General features: G+C 43.9%; 1 protein-coding gene across 3 annotated transcripts in view; it reads right to left on the bottom strand.

Annotated features, from left to right (window-relative positions):
* The window catches only part of sorcs3 (sortilin related VPS10 domain containing receptor 3), a 211,801-nt gene that overhangs the window by 79,545 nt on the left and 113,508 nt on the right, over positions 1-18,748 (bottom strand). For all 3 annotated transcript variants that reach the window (XM_042105498.1, XM_042105500.1, XM_042105497.1), the window contains exon 4: positions 10,657-10,815. In XM_042105498.1, coding sequence (XP_041961432.1) covers positions 10,657-10,815 — 159 coding nt within the window. The remainder of the gene's footprint in view (positions 1-10,656; positions 10,816-18,748) is intronic.

Raw genomic sequence — 18,748 nt, 5'->3', positions numbered from 1 at the left:
GTTCAGCCTCACTAAAAAACCTGCTGACCAAAAACTGTAATTGACACTTAGGTAAATAAACTTGAACAGGGAGTCTCAGGCGTCTCTGTCTGCAAGGACGGCTTTTGCAGCAAAAGCAATCCCATCTGTCCCACAGAGATTAAGGAGAAACCAATACTCCTTGTCTGCAACTTCAAACACAGATAAATACACATCGACTCTCTCTTTCCACACTTTTCTCTCTGACCCTTGCTGTCATGTGCAATCACTCCCTGCCTTCCCCTGCATGAGTGTGCGTGTGTGTGTTTCTTTTATACTTCACACTGGAGAGGGTAGCAATTTTACTGAGCAGGTGAGCAGACCTGGTGAGCAGAAACCCCTTCCACCCTCCACCCACCCTACTCCAACCCCGTACCAAGAAAACCCGTCAAAAAGTCCACATTTTTTGACAACCCCGAAGACACGCCAAGTGGACACCAAGTGACATGCGGCCGATCCCGGCTTTGAAAAAGTAAATGTCAGCCTTGTCTTCACACGCAGGAACAGACAGTCACGTACAGAGGCAAAAGATAGAGAGAGAGAGAGAAAAAAACATAAAACAGAAGGAACGACATAAAGGAGGAACAAATTGGAATGTGTCAGGTCGTCGTCAGTGCAGGCTTAGCTCACGGGCATAAGCAAAAGCTCAAATGGGTTCTATTTACTCTGTCATATTTCAGAGGCGAGACAGAATAATCTCCGGGAGGGGGGGTTATTTTTTGGACAAAAAGAAACACTGATTTAGCCTGACGAGCCAGACCCACATCAAGATGTAGGGTCTGGGAACTCACTGTTGGCAGTGCTCAATCCGAGGGGCGGGATAAACGGTTGTCTTTCAAATTGCAATAGAATAACCTTAACAACTCATGAGTCCCATGCGTTTTCCCACCAGCGGAGCCAGTTGGCTAGTTGATCAAACTTTTGCAAACGTTTTGCTTGCCAAAAGCTTAATTCGAGTCGCGCTGTTCGCCAGCAGCAGCATCCATCTTCTTTGTTTTCAAGTAGCAGGGAATTCACGCGTAACCATCGCAACTCTGCCGTCAGTATGCTAAGCCCGTCCACCGACTCTATACACGATGTGATTGGCCTGACAGAAGTTTGTTTTTTCCAGCTCGCAAGCCAACGGAGAGTTGCTAGACTACCCTGACTGTGAATTACATTTGCTGCCGCTAGGGTGCGTCTAGATTTCTAGGCGAACACTGATTGTCTGAAAGAAAATATTTGAATGAAGTGACAATAGGTGCAATCATAAACATAATATACATAGACGCCGCATTGGCTGCTGGAAACAAGAAATGCGTCCGCCATCTTGGACCGGTCATACTCCTCGTTGCGTTGCAGCAGAAAACACAAGATGACAGCGCTGTGCAGCATGTTCCTGCTCAAATCGGCGGACCATACTCGGGGGATTTACTTTTCACAAGTAAGATTTAACATTACCGTACTATTGGTTGTATTTTGTATTTTCAAACAATGTGGCCTGTATCATAGCTACATGCATGACCTTTGCAGCAAAAAAACCCGCGTGAAAATCTGTTCGGTATTCAGTATGATTAATTTAATGCGCTGACAGCTCATTGCACCAGCCAAAGAGATAATAATAATAATAATAATAATAAGCTTTATTTGTATAGCACCTTTCATACACAGAATGCAGCTCAAAGTGCTTTACATTTGAAGCATGTAACACAATAATAGTCAGTCAGTCAATTATCAATCACTTTTCTTCATTGCTAGGGGCCGTTTATGATCCACTCAGCAACATATAAAAAATATAGAAAATGACATGTCATAAGACTGGCAGCCTTAACCCTCTTACCCCCCACAAGCACGCCATATGGCAACTGTGGCAAGGAAAAACTCCCATATTCCAGGAAGAAACCTTGAGCAGAACCTGACTTAATAGGGGGAGCCCATCTGCTTCTGGCTGGCTGCGCCCTCCAATAGCAGCAGATGTAGAATAATCTGAAAAAGTAGTCTACAGGATAAGATGAGTTAACTAAAAGCTTTCCTGTACAGGTATGTTTTCAGATCTTTTTTAAAAATATTTACTGAACTTGCCTGCTTGATGTACAGAGGCAGGGTGTTCCATAGTTTGGGGGCATAATGGATAAAAGCAGCTTCTCCACTTTGTTTGTGGAGCACTTTGGGTACGATTAAAAGATTAGAATTGGATGATCTAAGTTTCCTTTGTGGTTGATAAGATATTAAAAGCTCAGAGATATATGAAGGTGCTATGCCATTCAGAGCTTTGTAAGTAATTAACATAATCTTAAAATCAATTCTATAGGAAATAGGGAGCCAGTGCAGTTCAGCCAACACAGGGGTGATGTGTTCTCTCTTCTTAGTCTTAGTTAAAAGTCTAGCCGCAGAGTTCTGTATGAGTGCCAATTTCTTTAGATGTTTTTTGGGAAGACCAGTGAAAAGTGCATTGCAGTAGTCTAACCTGCTAGTGATAAAGGCGTGAATTAGTTTTTCTGCATCTTGTTGAGTTAAAAAGGGCCGCACTTTGGCAATGTTTCTCAAGTGGAAATAGGCTGTCTGAGTAACTACTGATATGGGGCTTAAAACTTAACTCTGCATCTAAGATGACACCGAGGCTTGTTACTTTTGGTTTGACCTGGTGCGCCAAGTTCCCCAGATTACTAAGAACAATATCTCGCTTTAGTTTTGGTCCAACCAAAAGTACCTCTGTTTTGTCATCATTTAGTTTCAAAAAAGTTTTGCTCATCCACTGATTAATGGAGGTTAGGCATGCAGTGAGGGAGCAAAGGCCATCTGGGTTAGTTGGCTCCACAGAAATATACAATTGGGTATCATCTGCGTAGCTGTGGAAGTTTACATTATGCTGACTTATGACGTTTCCCAATGGAAGCAGATATAGGGAAAATAGCAGGGGACCAAGGCAGCTGCCCTGGGCCACACCAAAATGCAAGTCATGTTTTTCAGATACATGATCTCCTAGACTGATATAAAAATCTCTGCCAGTAATGTAGGTTTGAAACCAGTTTAGAGCATTATCAGAGAGACCCACCCACTTCGCAAGGCGGTGAATTAGGATGGTATGATCAATGGTGTCAAATGCCGCACTCAAATCCAGAAGAATAAGGATTGAGACTTTGTTTGAGTCAGTAGCCAGTCTGAGATCATTGACTATTTTTACTAGAGCCGTTTCTGTGCTGTGATTTGATCTAAAACCTGATTGGACTTTTTCAAGGATACTGTTTTCGTTGAGGAAGGTATTTAACTGATTACAAACAACTTTTTCAAGTACTTTGCTCAGGAACGGTAGATTTGATATAGGCCTGTAGTTGCTCAGATTGGTATGGTCAAGATTTGACTTTTTAAGTAAAGGTTTCACAACAGCGGTTTTAAAAGCAGTTGGAAATATACCTGTTTCTAATGAGGTATTTATTACCTTGAGAATAAAGGGAGCTAAGCTATCATACTTTTTTGAGGAATCTAGTAGGGATTGGATCTAACACACATGTTGAGGAGCCGGTTTGAGTTATAATTTTACCAAGCTCAGATTACACTGAGTGGAGTGGATGACCGATCCAAGATGGCGGCCCCACGTCTCGTCAGCGCTAGTAGGGAGTAGCGGTCGATGCGGCGTCTATGTATATTATGTCTATGGGTGCAATACTAGGAAGATGGAGAGAGCCAGGGTCAAAGTTTAGGGGTAGAAATCACGATTTGCGATTTACCCTGTAACCTGCATTTACTATTATTTTGATTCAATACATCTCTCACATCACTCGTCTCTTAGAGTAGTCCATTCAGAGAGAGAGAAAGAGGGAGGGAGAGAGACAGACAGAGAGTGAGGGAGAGAGAGAAAGAAAGAAAGAGTAAGGGAGATCTGACAGTTGCTATGCACAAGGACATAGGGTAACTGGCAGCTCCCACCTTTAAGATCTGTGGCCAAGTAAAAAAACACAGAGCATGTGAAAGGTTACACTACAGAGGAGAAATATCACAGCCTATAGAGACAGGTCTGAATTCCAAACAGCACCACTCAACTCCAATAGAATTCAACTAAGTCACAAGGGTATATTAAAGTCAATTCCATACCAACTCAAGCGGATAGAAGAGGTTTTTGACAGTCATGTTGTGTGATTTTATTTTTTATTTTTTCATTTTACAAATTAAATAAATAAGGATACCAAGCATTCTGTCGATAGAAAATATTTTTTAAAATATTTTTGTATTTCTTTCCATCTTTTGTAAATGATCTGTGTGTGTGTGTGTGTGTGTGTGTGTGTGTGTGTGTGTGTGTGTGTGTGTGTGTGTGTGATACCCTCACACTAGACACTTCACTTCTGTAGTCTTGCTCCATCTGCTGTTTTGTCAACAGAAACAACATATACTGTCGCTACTGTTACATGGTAACAAAAAGCTCTCTCTTGTCCATCTGCTTTGGTGCGTGCCCAGTCCTCTGAGTCTGGCCCATAATTCTTACCTCTGATTCACTCACTCTGTTCCCTCATGATATTTCATCCTGAACACCACACAAAATCAAATCGGAAAACACCCCCCGCCCCCCCCCCCCCCCCCCTCCCCACCCACTGCGTCCAAGCTATGTGCTGGTAATTGTTCAAACGCCACGGGACTCTATCTTCTACAGACTTCCACACCCCCACCCCCCACCCCCCCCCACACACACACACCCTTTTACAAGTGCCTTTCTGTAAGATGAGGGCACCCATCATCACATCAGAGAGTCTCTCTAGTGTCCGTCGAGTGGGAGTCAAAGACAGAAGCGAGTATCGTCTACCGTTTGCAATGGACCACGATTGCGGACATTCTCTGTATATTGCATACAGTACATTTGCCGTTCGTTTCACTGTGAATCTGAATCAATCTGTTAGACAAGTAATGGTCAATCAGCCATGGGAACCATCGATACTTACATGATTGTGAAACCAAAACATTAGTTTCCTCTCCAACATGCTATCATCAATCGGAGAAGTTCAAATGTGTGATTTTCTTTGTCTCTGTAGACCAATCAGAACTGAACAACACAAGTGCCAATGTGACACATGGGGTGTGTTTGAAAGGGGTAAAACTGCTGCCTTTTAAGATATCTAACTGGGGAGCGAGGCAGCAAGTGCGGTTGCTTTGAAACAACAACCGAGAATGCCTTCCAAAGTTTGCATGATTGCAACAGTTGTAACCATCGAACATTCTATGTGCAGCAGATAGAGCAATCTGTTAAAGATTTCCATTGTTTCATTCCATGGCTGCTGTGATTGTTCTGAAAGATGAAAGAGAGAGAGAGAGGGAGAGAGAGAGAGAGAGAGGGAGAGGGATAGAGAGGGGGAGAGAGAGAGAGAGAGAGCTCTCAGTCATGGACGTCAATCAAAAATTGACTGTTAGACGCTATTATTACAGTGGAAAAAAAAAGCCCGAGCTGTCCAAATTGACGTCTCGAAGCCACCCCCCTCCCGTCTCCTACTTTTCCAAAAGTCTGATTACAGGCCAATCCCCTCCCGTCCTAATGACCGCACAAGTGTCTGCATATGCCCAGCGTCTCGAAATGAATAGCGGACACAGTAGAAAGAAGGGGGAGAAATGGGATGTGGTCGTTTAAAAGCATCTCGTCTAAGTCTTGCCCATCAGGGAGTGCGCCGCAGTGGCCCCCGTCTGATGAATGGGGAGCGTTGCGTGTTGACATTTTCCATATGAGGACTCGACAGGTGTTGCCACGCGTGCAGCGCAGTCGATGAAAAGGGAGGGTGGCCCAGACAGACACATTATTGGCTTTTCATTGTGTGTGTGTGTGAGAGAGTGAGTGTCAGTTTGAGTGTGTGTGTGTGTGTGTGTGTGTGTGTGTGTGTGTGTGTGTGTGTCAGTGTGAGCATGTGTGTGTGTGCGCTTGTGTGTGTGTGTGAGAGAGTGAGTGTCAGTTTGAGTGTGTGTGTGTGTGTGTGTGTGTGTGTTAACGTGGTGGGGAACAAAGTTATGTTAGTCACATGGGGTGTAAGATGGATGCAGTGGCAGTAAATTGAAGGGAGCTTGATCAATCAGGCCGTGCAGGATGGCTCCAGAGTAACCGGCTGCTGTCACTCAACTGTAACAATTTTAGACAGGTTCTGACACATATGCCTCATGGAGTTGTATGGCGCATAATATACACATGAAGGCTAAACAGCCTTCTATCTAATCTATCTATCTATTTGCTGTATCTATCTACAGTATATATGTATCCATTTATCTATCTTTGTACAGCTGCATTTTCAGACTACACGTGGTACTGTATATGAGGTCAAAAAGGCTGACACATGATGTGAGGTGCTGCTCTGTATCATGGGCCCCAGGCAGACAGAATGGACAGATCAAAAATAATAGACACATTATTTTTAATGTCCTACATGGACGACTATGTGTGTGGGTATTATCAAAGACCACTCGTTACGGTAATGTTATTTATTCCATATTCCTTTTGAAAATCATGATCGATATTTGATACTCAATTTTCACTTTTTTCCCCCTGAAGCCTGGAGTATGGTGTTTTTGTCGTTCAATGTCTCCATGAAAATGCAACCTCAATCTCAGACAGAGAGCTCAGACCGAACGCCGAAGCCATACAAATCTCCTCCAAAACCGAACAGAGGAACGGAAAAGGCTCAGTTATCTGCAGTCTGCCAGATTGGTTCAGATCTACAGTGAACCAATGTACTGTATACAGAGAATGTCCGCAATCGCTGTCCATTGTAAACGGTAGATTATACACGCTTCTGTCTTTGATTCCCACTGGACGGACAGTCAGTGGAGACAGAGTGAGTGAATCTGAGGGACGAGTAAGACTAAGAGAAAGAGTAAAAGAACAGAAGGAATCAAAAATAATAGACACATGTTGTACGTGGACGATTATGTGTGTGGGTATCATCAAAGACCACTCGTTACGGTAACTTTATTTATTCCATACTCCTTTTGAAAATCACTGTCGATAGTTAATAGTTAATAGTAATAGTTAATACTCAATTTTCACTTTTTTCCCCCTGAAGCCTGGAGTATGGTGTTTTTGTCGTTCAATGTCTCCATGGAGATGGCAACCTCAACATCAGACAGACAGCTCAGACCGAAAGCCAACGTCATTAAAATCTCCTCCAAAACCGAACAGAGGAACGGAACAGGCTCAGTTATCTGCAGTACCTCTTTATCTATTTAACATTTCTTTACCATTTCACCCATGAATAACTCTGTGACCTGAGGCTCTTTCCACATCTGAGGCTGTTTCTGTTTAGTCAGAGCCTCCCTGTCAAGTTACCCTAATTGCCAGTCAAATGACCATGAAGCAAGGCCTCTTGAGACACTATCCTACTTTATACCACCCTTCAGGTACTCTGGACAGTTATCAAGGAAAAGCAAAATAGAAAACAAAAAAGCAAGTATATATATATATATATATATATATATATATATATATATATATATATATATATATATATATATATATATATATACAACCCCAATTCCGACAAAGAATACTATGATTTAGAAATCCTTTCAACCCTATATTTAATTGAGAATAGTGCATATACTACCCCTTCAGGTACTCTTTGAAATAATTAACTTGTATGTATACACTGCATGTATTCTGATGTCATCCTTCGGTTGCTGAGTGACATTCAAATGAGTTCATGGTCATATTCAAAATTAAGAGACCACTGCAAATTTGAATATGACTGTCAACTCATTTGAATGTCACTCAAATGTGCAGTGGTCTCTTAATTTCCATATATATATATATGTATATATATATATATATATATATATATATATATATATATATATATATATATATATATATATACATACTTGCTTTTTTGTCTTATCTTCTACCTTCCTTTTCCTTGATAACTGTCCAATCTATTACTATCGAACTATATCCTTCCATTGCCGTGGCTGCCGCCATCCTTCGCTGTAGCATGCAATAGGGGTCCGAGAGCTCGGGCGATGAAGCAAATGAGTGATGACACCTCGCTGCTGCTGAGCGTCCACAAAACACGGCCAAGGCTGGCTGGGGTTGCGCGAGGTCACCCCCATGATTCATCGCTCGAAATAACGGTGGATTCCTCCAGACACGCGCTGACCTGGATAGGGTAGTGTAGGGCCGCTCGGAGCGGAGAGAGTAGAATGAGAGAGAGAGAGAGAGAGAGAGAGAGAGACATAGTAGAATGAGAGAGAGAGAGAGAGAGAGAGAGAGACAGACAGGGAGCAGACAAATGAAGAACCTGGGGAGGGTAAGATTTTGTGGGGATGTTGAAAGGCATAGACAACCCACGCTGAACGCTGTGCACTTTTGCTTTCGTTATTAGGACTGGGGAGTTAATATTCATTGCTTGTTTGTTTGCTATAACTTCCTCCTGTCAGAGGACCCTTCTCCAAAAGCTATTATTACAGTGATTATTTTGGAGAGCTCATGCTCTTTTTGTTTGTCTGCTCTGTCTTACTTGGGGTAATATATCTCTTCTGAGCTGACGGCTGTGAATTTACTTGGTTTTGAAATAGTGTCACAGGATTACTTTGTGTAATTAAAACTCCTTTTGGGTTGTTTTCGAAGAACTCAGAGGGCGAAATCCACCCACTCTGCTAGACTAAAGATCAGACCGGCACCTGGATGACAAGTCACGACTTACCTCACAGCGTTGCTCAGCAACCAAATTTTGTCAAAATGCACAGAGAAAGAATGCGAAAGAGAGTGAGAGAGAAAGAGAGAGAGAAAGAGAGCGAGAGAGAGAGAGAGAGAGAAAGAGAGAGAGAGAGAGAGAATAGGCAGACAGGGAAATAAAGAGCATAAATTTATCATAACTGTACTTTGTCTGACTATTTCGGTTCAGCCGCTCTTTCCATAACTTTAATGTTTTCCCCATCATGTTCCTTACCGTTGACTCTCTTTAGTGTACAGTATAAGTCTACAGCATAACGACTGCAATTCTGAAATACTATAACATTAAAATAATGAAAAGGAATATTATAGGAAGAGTCTGTGCTCTTCATGAGGAAGGTCCTATTCCCAGTGGATCTTTCACCAGATGGTGAAATCCTCCAGGGCAGGATCGGTAGAGTCACTGGCCCCAAAGCTCGCCTGAGCTCCGGCTTAGCTCCTGTAATGGATTGTCGGCAGCCTGATGTCAGGGGAGACTCCCCACGGGGGGCCTTGCAAGTGACTCTCTCTCTTTCTCCACACACACACACACACACACACACACACACACACACACACACACACACACACACACACTTCCACATGACTGTATCAGCTCGGTCTCTGATATATTCTCAGTGCCAGGAGCAAGGCGGTGGAAGAGAGGTTGGAAAGGGTATCAAAAGCTCCTGTGAAGCATCCCTTAGAAGAGGTCACACACACCTGCACACAGACACACTCTCTCACACACACACACACACACACACACACACACACACACACACACACACACCTGCACACAGACACACTCTCTCTCACACACACACACACACACACACACACACACACACACACACACACACACACACACCCCTGCACACAGACACACTCTCTCACACACACACACACACACACCCCTGCACACAGACACAGACTCACACTCACTCTCGCACACACACACACCACAAGCCATCTGTCCATCCATCTCCGTGACAGGCAGATTGGGGGGTCAGCACTACATCGGGGTCCCCTACCCAGAACCGTCACTCTCCAGGTGGGATGTGACCAGCGTGCAGAAGCTGCTACCGCCACCATCGCCATCGCCGCTGCCGCCACCGCTGCTGCTGCTGCTCGTGGGTGTCTCCAGCCGCAGGGGGCAAAGGTCATGCGTGGGGGATGGGCATGAGAGGGGAGACGGGGCATAAGGGAGGTGCTAAAGGTCGGCTGAAGCTGTCACTCACCGCACAAAGCCAAACGGCTGAAGTCACAAGTGCATGATGCAACGCTATGACAGGCCTGATATGGACAGACAAGGACTTCAAGGGGCACGCGTGTGGATTTTCTTAAAGGGACTGATATGCAGCAAAGGGCTCGACAGCCTTTCTTGTTGGCTTATACACTACGTACAACTTAATGCTGCAATGCTACTGCTTAGTGATTCAGTTTTTAAGTCCTAGGAACTTTTTGTACTTGAAGTGACCCATGGAAATTGGCTGTGTGTGAATGTTCAGTGAATGTTTCCTCTTCAACCTCAGAAAAGAAATCAGTCACCTGTGGGAAGCTTTTTTTTTTTTTTTTAAGATTTCTTTTCAAGTCGACATTCAACAGAACATTGTCAAGTGCCATTCAACCGACCACTGCCATATTAATTGAGTACGGTACACATGACACATGATACACTGTTCTGTTTTTTGTTTGTTTTTTTAGAAATTCTTGGAAAAGAAAATGTATTTAAACGATGTGTGCTGCTCCAGAAAATGTGCGTCATACACCTCATTACTAAACAAAGTTCCATCCTCTGAGAAAAGCCTCCACTCAGAACCACTCTGGGTCTTTCAATTCCGTGCCAGAAGAAGACCTTTGAGGGGGTAAGTGTGTGTGTGTGTGTGTTAGTGTAAGTAAGTGAGTGAGTGTGTGAGTGAGTAAGTGGTCTTAATTGAAAGGAGGCTAATCTGTGTGCGCCGGCCAGCTCCATGGGGGTCTCTCACCTTCTGCTCGTGGCTGTAGGCCAAGGCCCAGTCCTCCTGCGCAGGGTGGAAGAGCAGGCTCAGGACGTAGAAGCTCAGGCGGTACTTCTGGTAGCTGGCCCCCTCGTCCGAGCTGATGAGCACGCTGCTCTCAAACTCCGGATCGGTCAACACCATTATCTAGAATACCCACGGAGATGAGAGAGAGAGAGAGAAAAGGAGAAAGAGAGAGAGAGAGATCGGAATAAGAGGTCATTGAATTGCTTGAGAGAATAACAAAGCGCTTTAGAAGAGAGAGGGGAAATAAATCAGGTTTGGCTTATTTTTATTCCAGCCATTAGCCTCCAAACTCATACAAAAGTCTGCTATTGTTTCCATGGTTTTAGGGAGAGACTTGTGCAACGAGTTCACACAGAGCTCTCTCTCTCTCTCTCTGTCCCCCGCAACATCACCTTCTCAGGATAACACTTCGCCTTTTTTAATGAGATGAGCCACGGGCGCTCCTTTCCAAAAACACTCTTTTCTTTCTTCTTTTTAAAGTTTTTTTTTTTTTGGCTTGGCTTTTTGCCTTGCATTTTAGACAGGACATTGAAGAGAGTGACATGAAGCGAATGGGAGAGAGATATGGGGTGGGATCGGGAATTTGACCCGGGTCGGACTCGGACTCGAACAGACCACCGCCACCACAGACCACCACAACCACCACAGACCACCACCACAATCACCACCACAGACCACCACAATCACCACCACAGACCACCACAATCACCCCTACAGACCACCACAACCACAGACCACCACAACTACCACAGACCACCACCACCACGATCACCACCACCACCACAATGACCACCACAGACCACCACAATCACCACCACCACCACAATCACCACTACAGACCACCACCACCACCACAACCACAGACCACCACAACTACCACAGACCACCACCACAATCACCACCACCACAGACAACCACCACCACAGACCACCACAACCACCACAGACCACCACCACAATCACCACCACAGACCACCACAATCACCACCACAGACCACCACAATCACCCCTACAGACCACCACCACCACAACCACAGACCACCACAACTACCACAGACCACCACCACCACAATCACCACCACCACCACAATGACCACCACAGACCACCACAATCACCACCACCGGAGTGAGAGGCTGACGGAGCGCAGCTTCTTCCTGAGGATGAAGAGCACGCTGACCAGCCGAGGAAGAACGGTCAACATCAAGTCTGCCTCTTGGAAGGTAGATATACACACACACACACACACACACACACATACACACAGGCATACACACACACACACTTACACACACACACACAGAGTAAATTTGGGATGTGGGCCAAGTTACTCAGTCTGCCCCTAACCTGTAAATATGCCCCCTGAGATGCAGCGAGACTAAATATGCCCCCTGAGACGCTGAGCGAGACGCAGACACACAGTTTCACACACACACACACACACACACACACACACACACACATTCAGACACTTCCACACATCACAAAAGCAAGTGCTACATTTACCACATAGAGCCTGACCTATGTCAGAGTCACATGTTTTGCACAGTAAATGAGTCCCTCTTCAGTAAAACTGTACGTCCATTAACTCATGTTGTTGTGGCTTCATTTGTTGCCTTGCTTCCCCTGTGTAAGGTCCTCCACTGCACGGGGCACCTGCAGCCCTTCAGGGCCCAGGGCGCCACAGCGCCCCCTATGGGCGGCTACCTGACACTGCTGTGTGAGCCCATTCCTCACCCGTCCAGCGTGGAGTTCCCTCTGGACTGCAGCACCTTCCTCACGCGCCACAACATGGACCTCGGCTTCACCCAGTGCGACGGCAGGTCGCCCCCCCCCCCCCCCATCTCCCCTCCCTTCACCCCTCCTGATGGTGCTGAGCACTGGTGAGTTAGTGCAAGAGTGCCCCCCTCCCGTAACCCTCTCTGTAACAGGAAGCACAGCACGGGTAATTGTGATCAAATTTCAGGGTAAAACTCAAGGTCCGTCTTACAGCAGGTGGAGGGAGGAAGCCGAGCATCTGGGTCTCTCGTGTAAAATGGAAGCCCACTCAAATTCGCTTTGAGTGTCCTCCCCTGGAATTGAGGGGGGGGGATTGTCGATTGACTCACAAGGGTTTCCACAACGTGTATAGCGATAACTAATCTCATCCTCCGTGGTACAGATGACAAGTCTTTGCATTTAAAATGCAGCATTAAAAAGTCAGATCCTGGCGGATTACATCCGCAAATGCGTTATGAGAAGCGTGTTATTGGAAACAGCTGGCTTTACAAGCCTGTGTGACTCGGAATCGAGGAGAGCTGATGGCAATGACGAGAGAAAGAGAGAGATAGAGAGAGAGAGGAAGAGAGAAAGAGAGTGACACAGACAGAGAGGGGGAGAGAAAGAGAGAGATAGAGAGAGAGAGAATAAATGGCATCCATACAGCAGTGTTTATTTGGCAGCTTTAAACACAGTACTGATAGAGAACTATGTCTCATGTCTACTGCCTGATTTTGATTTTGATGTATGTTATCATGTTATATCTCATCTCTTGTAAACACAGCAGGCTACATTTTCATTGAAGCTCATTACTTTCATAATAGTTGCATTTCTGTTTTCCCCCCTTCATTCAATCATTCATTCATTCTTCTACCCATTAATTCATTCATCCATCCATTCATCCACCCATCCATCCATCCACCCATCCATCCATCCATCCATCCATCCATTCATTCATCCAATCATCCAATGTGTACCTCCAGCATGATACTGTACAAAAGTGACCAATGCAATATGGCTGCCTGCCCCTCAAAACCGCCCCCACCAGCATCGCCACCATCTTCTGCTAACCGTCCATATGCACTTCATCTGCTTCTGTGGGAGAAAATATGCTTCCTTCCGGCCTCCTAATCTCTAATCTGCCGCAGGCTGCAAGTGACACCTGGCTTTAATAATTATTAAACGACAGGAACCCATCATCTGGAAGAGCGGGCGTTGCATGAGGCGGTGAGGTTCTCGCTCACTCGCTTGCAGACATCGGTGGCGGTTGGTGAGCGCTGGCGGGAGTGAGTTTGTGCCGTGCATGCCTGGCCCAGGCCGCGCCAGTCGTTTCTCCCCTCAACCGGATTTGAATTGGAAAAACAGCAGCGCATTTGTCACTGACAGAAATACCACCCCTTCTCTCTACAGCTTTAACTGCGAATCCTCCCTGGTGGTGATTTAGATAAATTGTTTTTCATTAGGAGCCAATAAACAGGCTCTAGATTCCTCGCCAAGCTCCTCTACCCTCCTCCCTCTCTCTTTCACTCTCTCTTTCTTTTCCCCCTACTCAGTTTCATTTCATTTTCTTTTTTTTTTTTTTTGTTGGCCAAGGTTCTCTGGTTTTTGCCATTTATTACCAGCGCAAAGTGGACGGCTGAGGTCTCTCTACGCGTGTGGCGTCTTGTGAGGGCCTTGTCACTGGTAATTTATGGTTTTAAAGGAGTAATCAGTTTCCATTACCGCACATTACGCGACAACATTCATTTAGAGAGGGAAAATGACATTTCACCTGCTGTCCAGGTCTCCGCACGTCCAGGTCTGTTCTGGTAGACACCTGTGTCCACTGAGACATCTGATTCAAGTTCTAACACAGATTCATGCCAGAGGTCCTTTACACTAGGTGTCAGTGGGTTTCTCTCTTTGTTATGACATTGAGGCAATGAGGTCATTTTCACTGCTCTCCTCTCCTGCCCTGTTCCCTTTCATTGTCTCTCCCTGGCCTTCACCACTGAGAGATCATTTTCTTTCCCAAACACAATGACTGTTAAGGTGAAAGGTGCACAGCATTCTTCTGTCTCGAACAACATCAAATCCCCAGGTTTGATTCCAGAGACGAGAGATTTGAAGCATACAGTACACTATCAACACCTGCTGTAGGAGCGAGCTTTGTCAAGGGGCACAACGTCAATTGTTTCTTTCCCCTCGAAATAGGTTATCATTGTCTGCGGTATAGGACTGAGTTCTGTCCAAAGTACACAACTTTAAAATGTGCTCTGATCCAATTACTGGCCGGCACCGGCCCGTGTGGTACATGACATATTTTAAGAGTCTTCATGCCCACACTTTGAGCTAACTCTGCTCTGGAACAGAGGACCATTGGGAGCCATGAGCCAATTTTTAGCAAACACTACTATGAATGATTTAAAGTGGGGCAGGCTGTGAAGTATAGGCTAACCCACATCGCTTTGGTCTGTGTCAGAGAAAAAAAAAAAAAAAATTGTTCACCACCTGCCGCCCAGAAAATTACATTTATGTTGGAGAGCAAAGCACATCAATAGGGGGAAAGAAATGCCTGTTTACAATAGAAATGGCATAGCCAGTCAGCACACAGCATCACGCAATGAAGCCGCTCCGCAGTTAGCTTCGTGGTTGTTATTGTGCGCATTTTCAATTCCTCTCCACCTGAGATAACAGCTCAACTGTCTGGATGCACGCGCAGGTCATCTCCAGCAAATCCATTGAGATGTCATTATGTTTGCTAGCACTGAGAGGTGGAGAATAACTCTGCCCTTTCTGTCTGTCTGTCTGTCTGTCTACATCGTCTCACACATCCAATGATCTTTTATGTATGCACGGTACATATGCATTTATGCTGAACAACAACTTAAATACTTTTGTTTTTCTCCCATTTCTCATGAATTAAAAGATGTGATTTGTTCTGTATACACACAAAAGGCTTATTTCTTTCAAAGGCTTATTTCTTTCCAATTTGGTTCACAAATTCACAAAAAAAGGGCTTATTTCTCTCAAAGGCATATTTCTCTCGAATGTTGTTAACAAAAGATTTGCGTTAGTAAGCACTTCACCTTCACCGGGTGACATATCAAAAGATTCTGATTAGAAAGCATGAATTTTGCAAAAATATCCCTTGAACTGGTCACAATTAGCCTGGGTGCCATTCTGAACTTAGTCCCGCCCCACGGGAAGTTCGGTCTGGCATTGCTCCATTGTGGGGCAAGTATGCTCGCCCTAAATCGGGCGGACCAATCAAATCAGGCTTTACGATGATGGACAGGTGAGCAACAGCGCCTGGTCTATCACGTCTCTGAGCACGCTTAGATTAGGCTTATGTTTGAAACAAAAACGCTGTGGCTAGAAGGATACATGCCTTTTAAGACCCCATACGGAAAATTCGGTAACACTTTATTTTAATGTGTCGCTGTTACAGTGTACCTACCTAATTAGGTACAGTGGTACAACCTGTGTAACAACATGTACTATCAGGTACTATCATTGTACTTGCATTATGTATTTGTGGGTACCTACATATAGTTGTTACATTGTAATACTGAGTGCTTTTACAAAACTTTGCCAATTTGCCTAAATGTTCATCAGAGGCAAAGAGCTGACCTGAGACCTGCTGGATGGGGTAAATCTGCCCATGATAGATTTGATATACAAACCATTCTTAGCTCCAGTCAAGGCCTCATTGTCTTCAGTGTACATGTAACAGCTGTGCTGCTACAACCTTGTTACTCTTTGATACAGTGGAATAAACCTATTAAGTGTAATAAACCTATTAAGTTAATTACTTACATGTGACATGTATGTTGTGTCTTCGATCTTCGATGTCTTGGAACAGGTCTACTAATTCACTACATAGTACATATATCAGCTGTGTTGGTACACACTTATTGCTCTTTGATACAGTGGCATAAACCCATTAAAATGAAGTGTACCAGTTAAGTACTTACAATTACATATTACATGTATGTTGTGTCATTGGTGTCTTGGAACATGTCTGCCATTACCCTACATCAGAGGTGGGACCAAGTCACTGTTTGGCAAGTCACAAGTAAGTCCCAAGTCTTAGCACTCAAGTCCAAGTCAAGTCCCAAGTAAATACAGAGAAGGGCAAGTCGAGTCCAAGTCCAAGTCTCATCAAAGCCAAGTCGAGTCCAAGTCCAAGTCCCAATCTTTTTCAAGTCCTGAACAAGTCATCAGGTACTCTTCACTTAATAATGGCATTATTAGACTATCGATCATAATTTTAACACTTCCATCTAATCCACAGAATTTTTTTTTATAAATACAGATTAAAATATGTTCAATGTTTCTGTCTTGAAATCTTTTACGATATATGCATGCGCATACAATATACACATGTGCATACCTGAGTAATCTGTACAAAACGGATAGCTACATGACAAATAAAAATATTGTTTTTCCAAATTTCGGGGCCCACTGTAAGGATGAGTAATAATTTGACTGATGGCATTTCACTGCGCTAGGCCACAGATTTGCCTGCAAACAATTTATTAGGCTGTCTGCCAGTGGCGACTCATAAGGGAAGCCAAGGTCAACACTTTTATATTATTTAAAAGATAATAATGACACAGTAATTTTGTTTTAAAGTATTCATTTCTTAAGAAATACTACACATGTGATGCTGTTTATCTCATTTGTAAATGGTGCACTGTCGCCCATTGTGTGCCACTGTCCACACATTCTCATAATGATCTTTTTTACCAGCTCCATTCCTATGGCTAGTCCACAAACTCAAACATTGTTTGTGCCACATGAATAGCACAATATTAACAATGATAAGCATTATATTAAGTTGGCACAAACAGCTTTCATTCCTTTGGAAATAGATGCATGTATGACATGATGCTTGCTTGACATTTTCTGTTTGCAATTAAATGTGAATTATGAGCCTGGTAGCCAGTAGCCACCTAGCTAGCTGAGTGGAATGCGTTTCAATCGGCATATCAATGTGCTTCATGTAAACAAATTATTGAATAGGCCTACTTCAAGACTCACCATTTCCATTAAACAAAGGCAAAGACAACTCTTCATATTCTTGTCCACTTTCCAAATCACAGTGAGTGCAGCCTATGTCATAGTGACCTGGATCTCATAGTTTATAACAGTAGTGAGAACCGGATAAATTTCCTTTTATACGTTTCTTATATTTAAAAGAAAATATCAATCATCATCAACAATGACAAGCCAGCTGGAACCTGCCACTCGTTTTCTCTCCCTCTCGTGCGTGCTTAGATGGGGTTCTCAATTAAATGGAGTAGGCTAGCATAAGTTCAAGTTGGATCTTAATGGAGAGGACTCGAAAAGTATCATCTTTATGTAACATGCTGTTGGTACATTTTGACATTGTAAACGTTCTCTAACAAGAGTGCAAATCAGTTTGCAGTAAAGCTACTAGTTATTAGCTAAATGTTGGTCGTTTCTCTGTCTCTTGGTGCCCTACACACAGTGCGTAACGCATGTGGGGGTAGCGGCAGCACTGAACTGTGCTCTGGACTGGCCGCTTGTCTCCGCTATTTTTTTTTTTTTTAGTCGCGGAGGGAAAGCATCTCTGGGGTGACTGGTCCACGATCAGGAAATTTAGTTTTTGACTCGAGACATGTCAAGTCGTCACAAGTCAAAGAGGCAAAGTCCGAGTCAAGTCTCGAGTGAATAGTATTCAAGTCCAAGTCGAGTCGCAAGTCATGCCGAATTTTATCAAGTCAAGTCTGAAGTCATTAAAATCATGACTCGAGTCTGACTCGAGTCCAAGTCATGTGACTCGAGTCCACATGTCTGCCCTACATACTGTAGTACATGTATCAACTGTGTTGGTACACATTGATTACTCTTTTGATACAGTGGAATAAACCCATTAAAATAAAGTGTACCAGTTAAGTAGTTACATGTACATATTATATACATCCTGTCAATGATGTCATGCATCCTGTAATTGATGTGCTGAAACGTGTCTGCTGTTACACCACACAGTACACGTGAATTAGTAGACCTGTTCTAAGACGTCGAAGACATAACATACATGTCATATGTACATGTAAGTAATTAACTGGTACACTTAATAGGTTTATTCCACTGTATCAAAGAGTAACAAGGTTGTAGCAGCACAGCTGTTACATGTACACTGAAGACAATGAGGCCTTGACTGGAGCTAAGAATGGTTTGTATATCAAATCTATCATGGGCAGATTTACCCCATCCAGCAGGTCTCAGGTCAGCTCTTTGCCAATTAAGTTTTGTAAAAGCACTCAGTATTACAATGTAACAACTATAT

The sequence above is a fragment of the Alosa sapidissima genome, chromosome 9, assembly GCF_018492685.1.
Source record: "Alosa sapidissima isolate fAloSap1 chromosome 9, fAloSap1.pri, whole genome shotgun sequence".
NCBI classification, from domain to species: Eukaryota; Metazoa; Chordata; class Actinopteri; order Clupeiformes; family Clupeidae; genus Alosa; species Alosa sapidissima.
The sequence above is the reverse complement of the archived record's forward strand: the minus strand, read 5'-3'. Positions and strand labels throughout refer to the sequence as shown.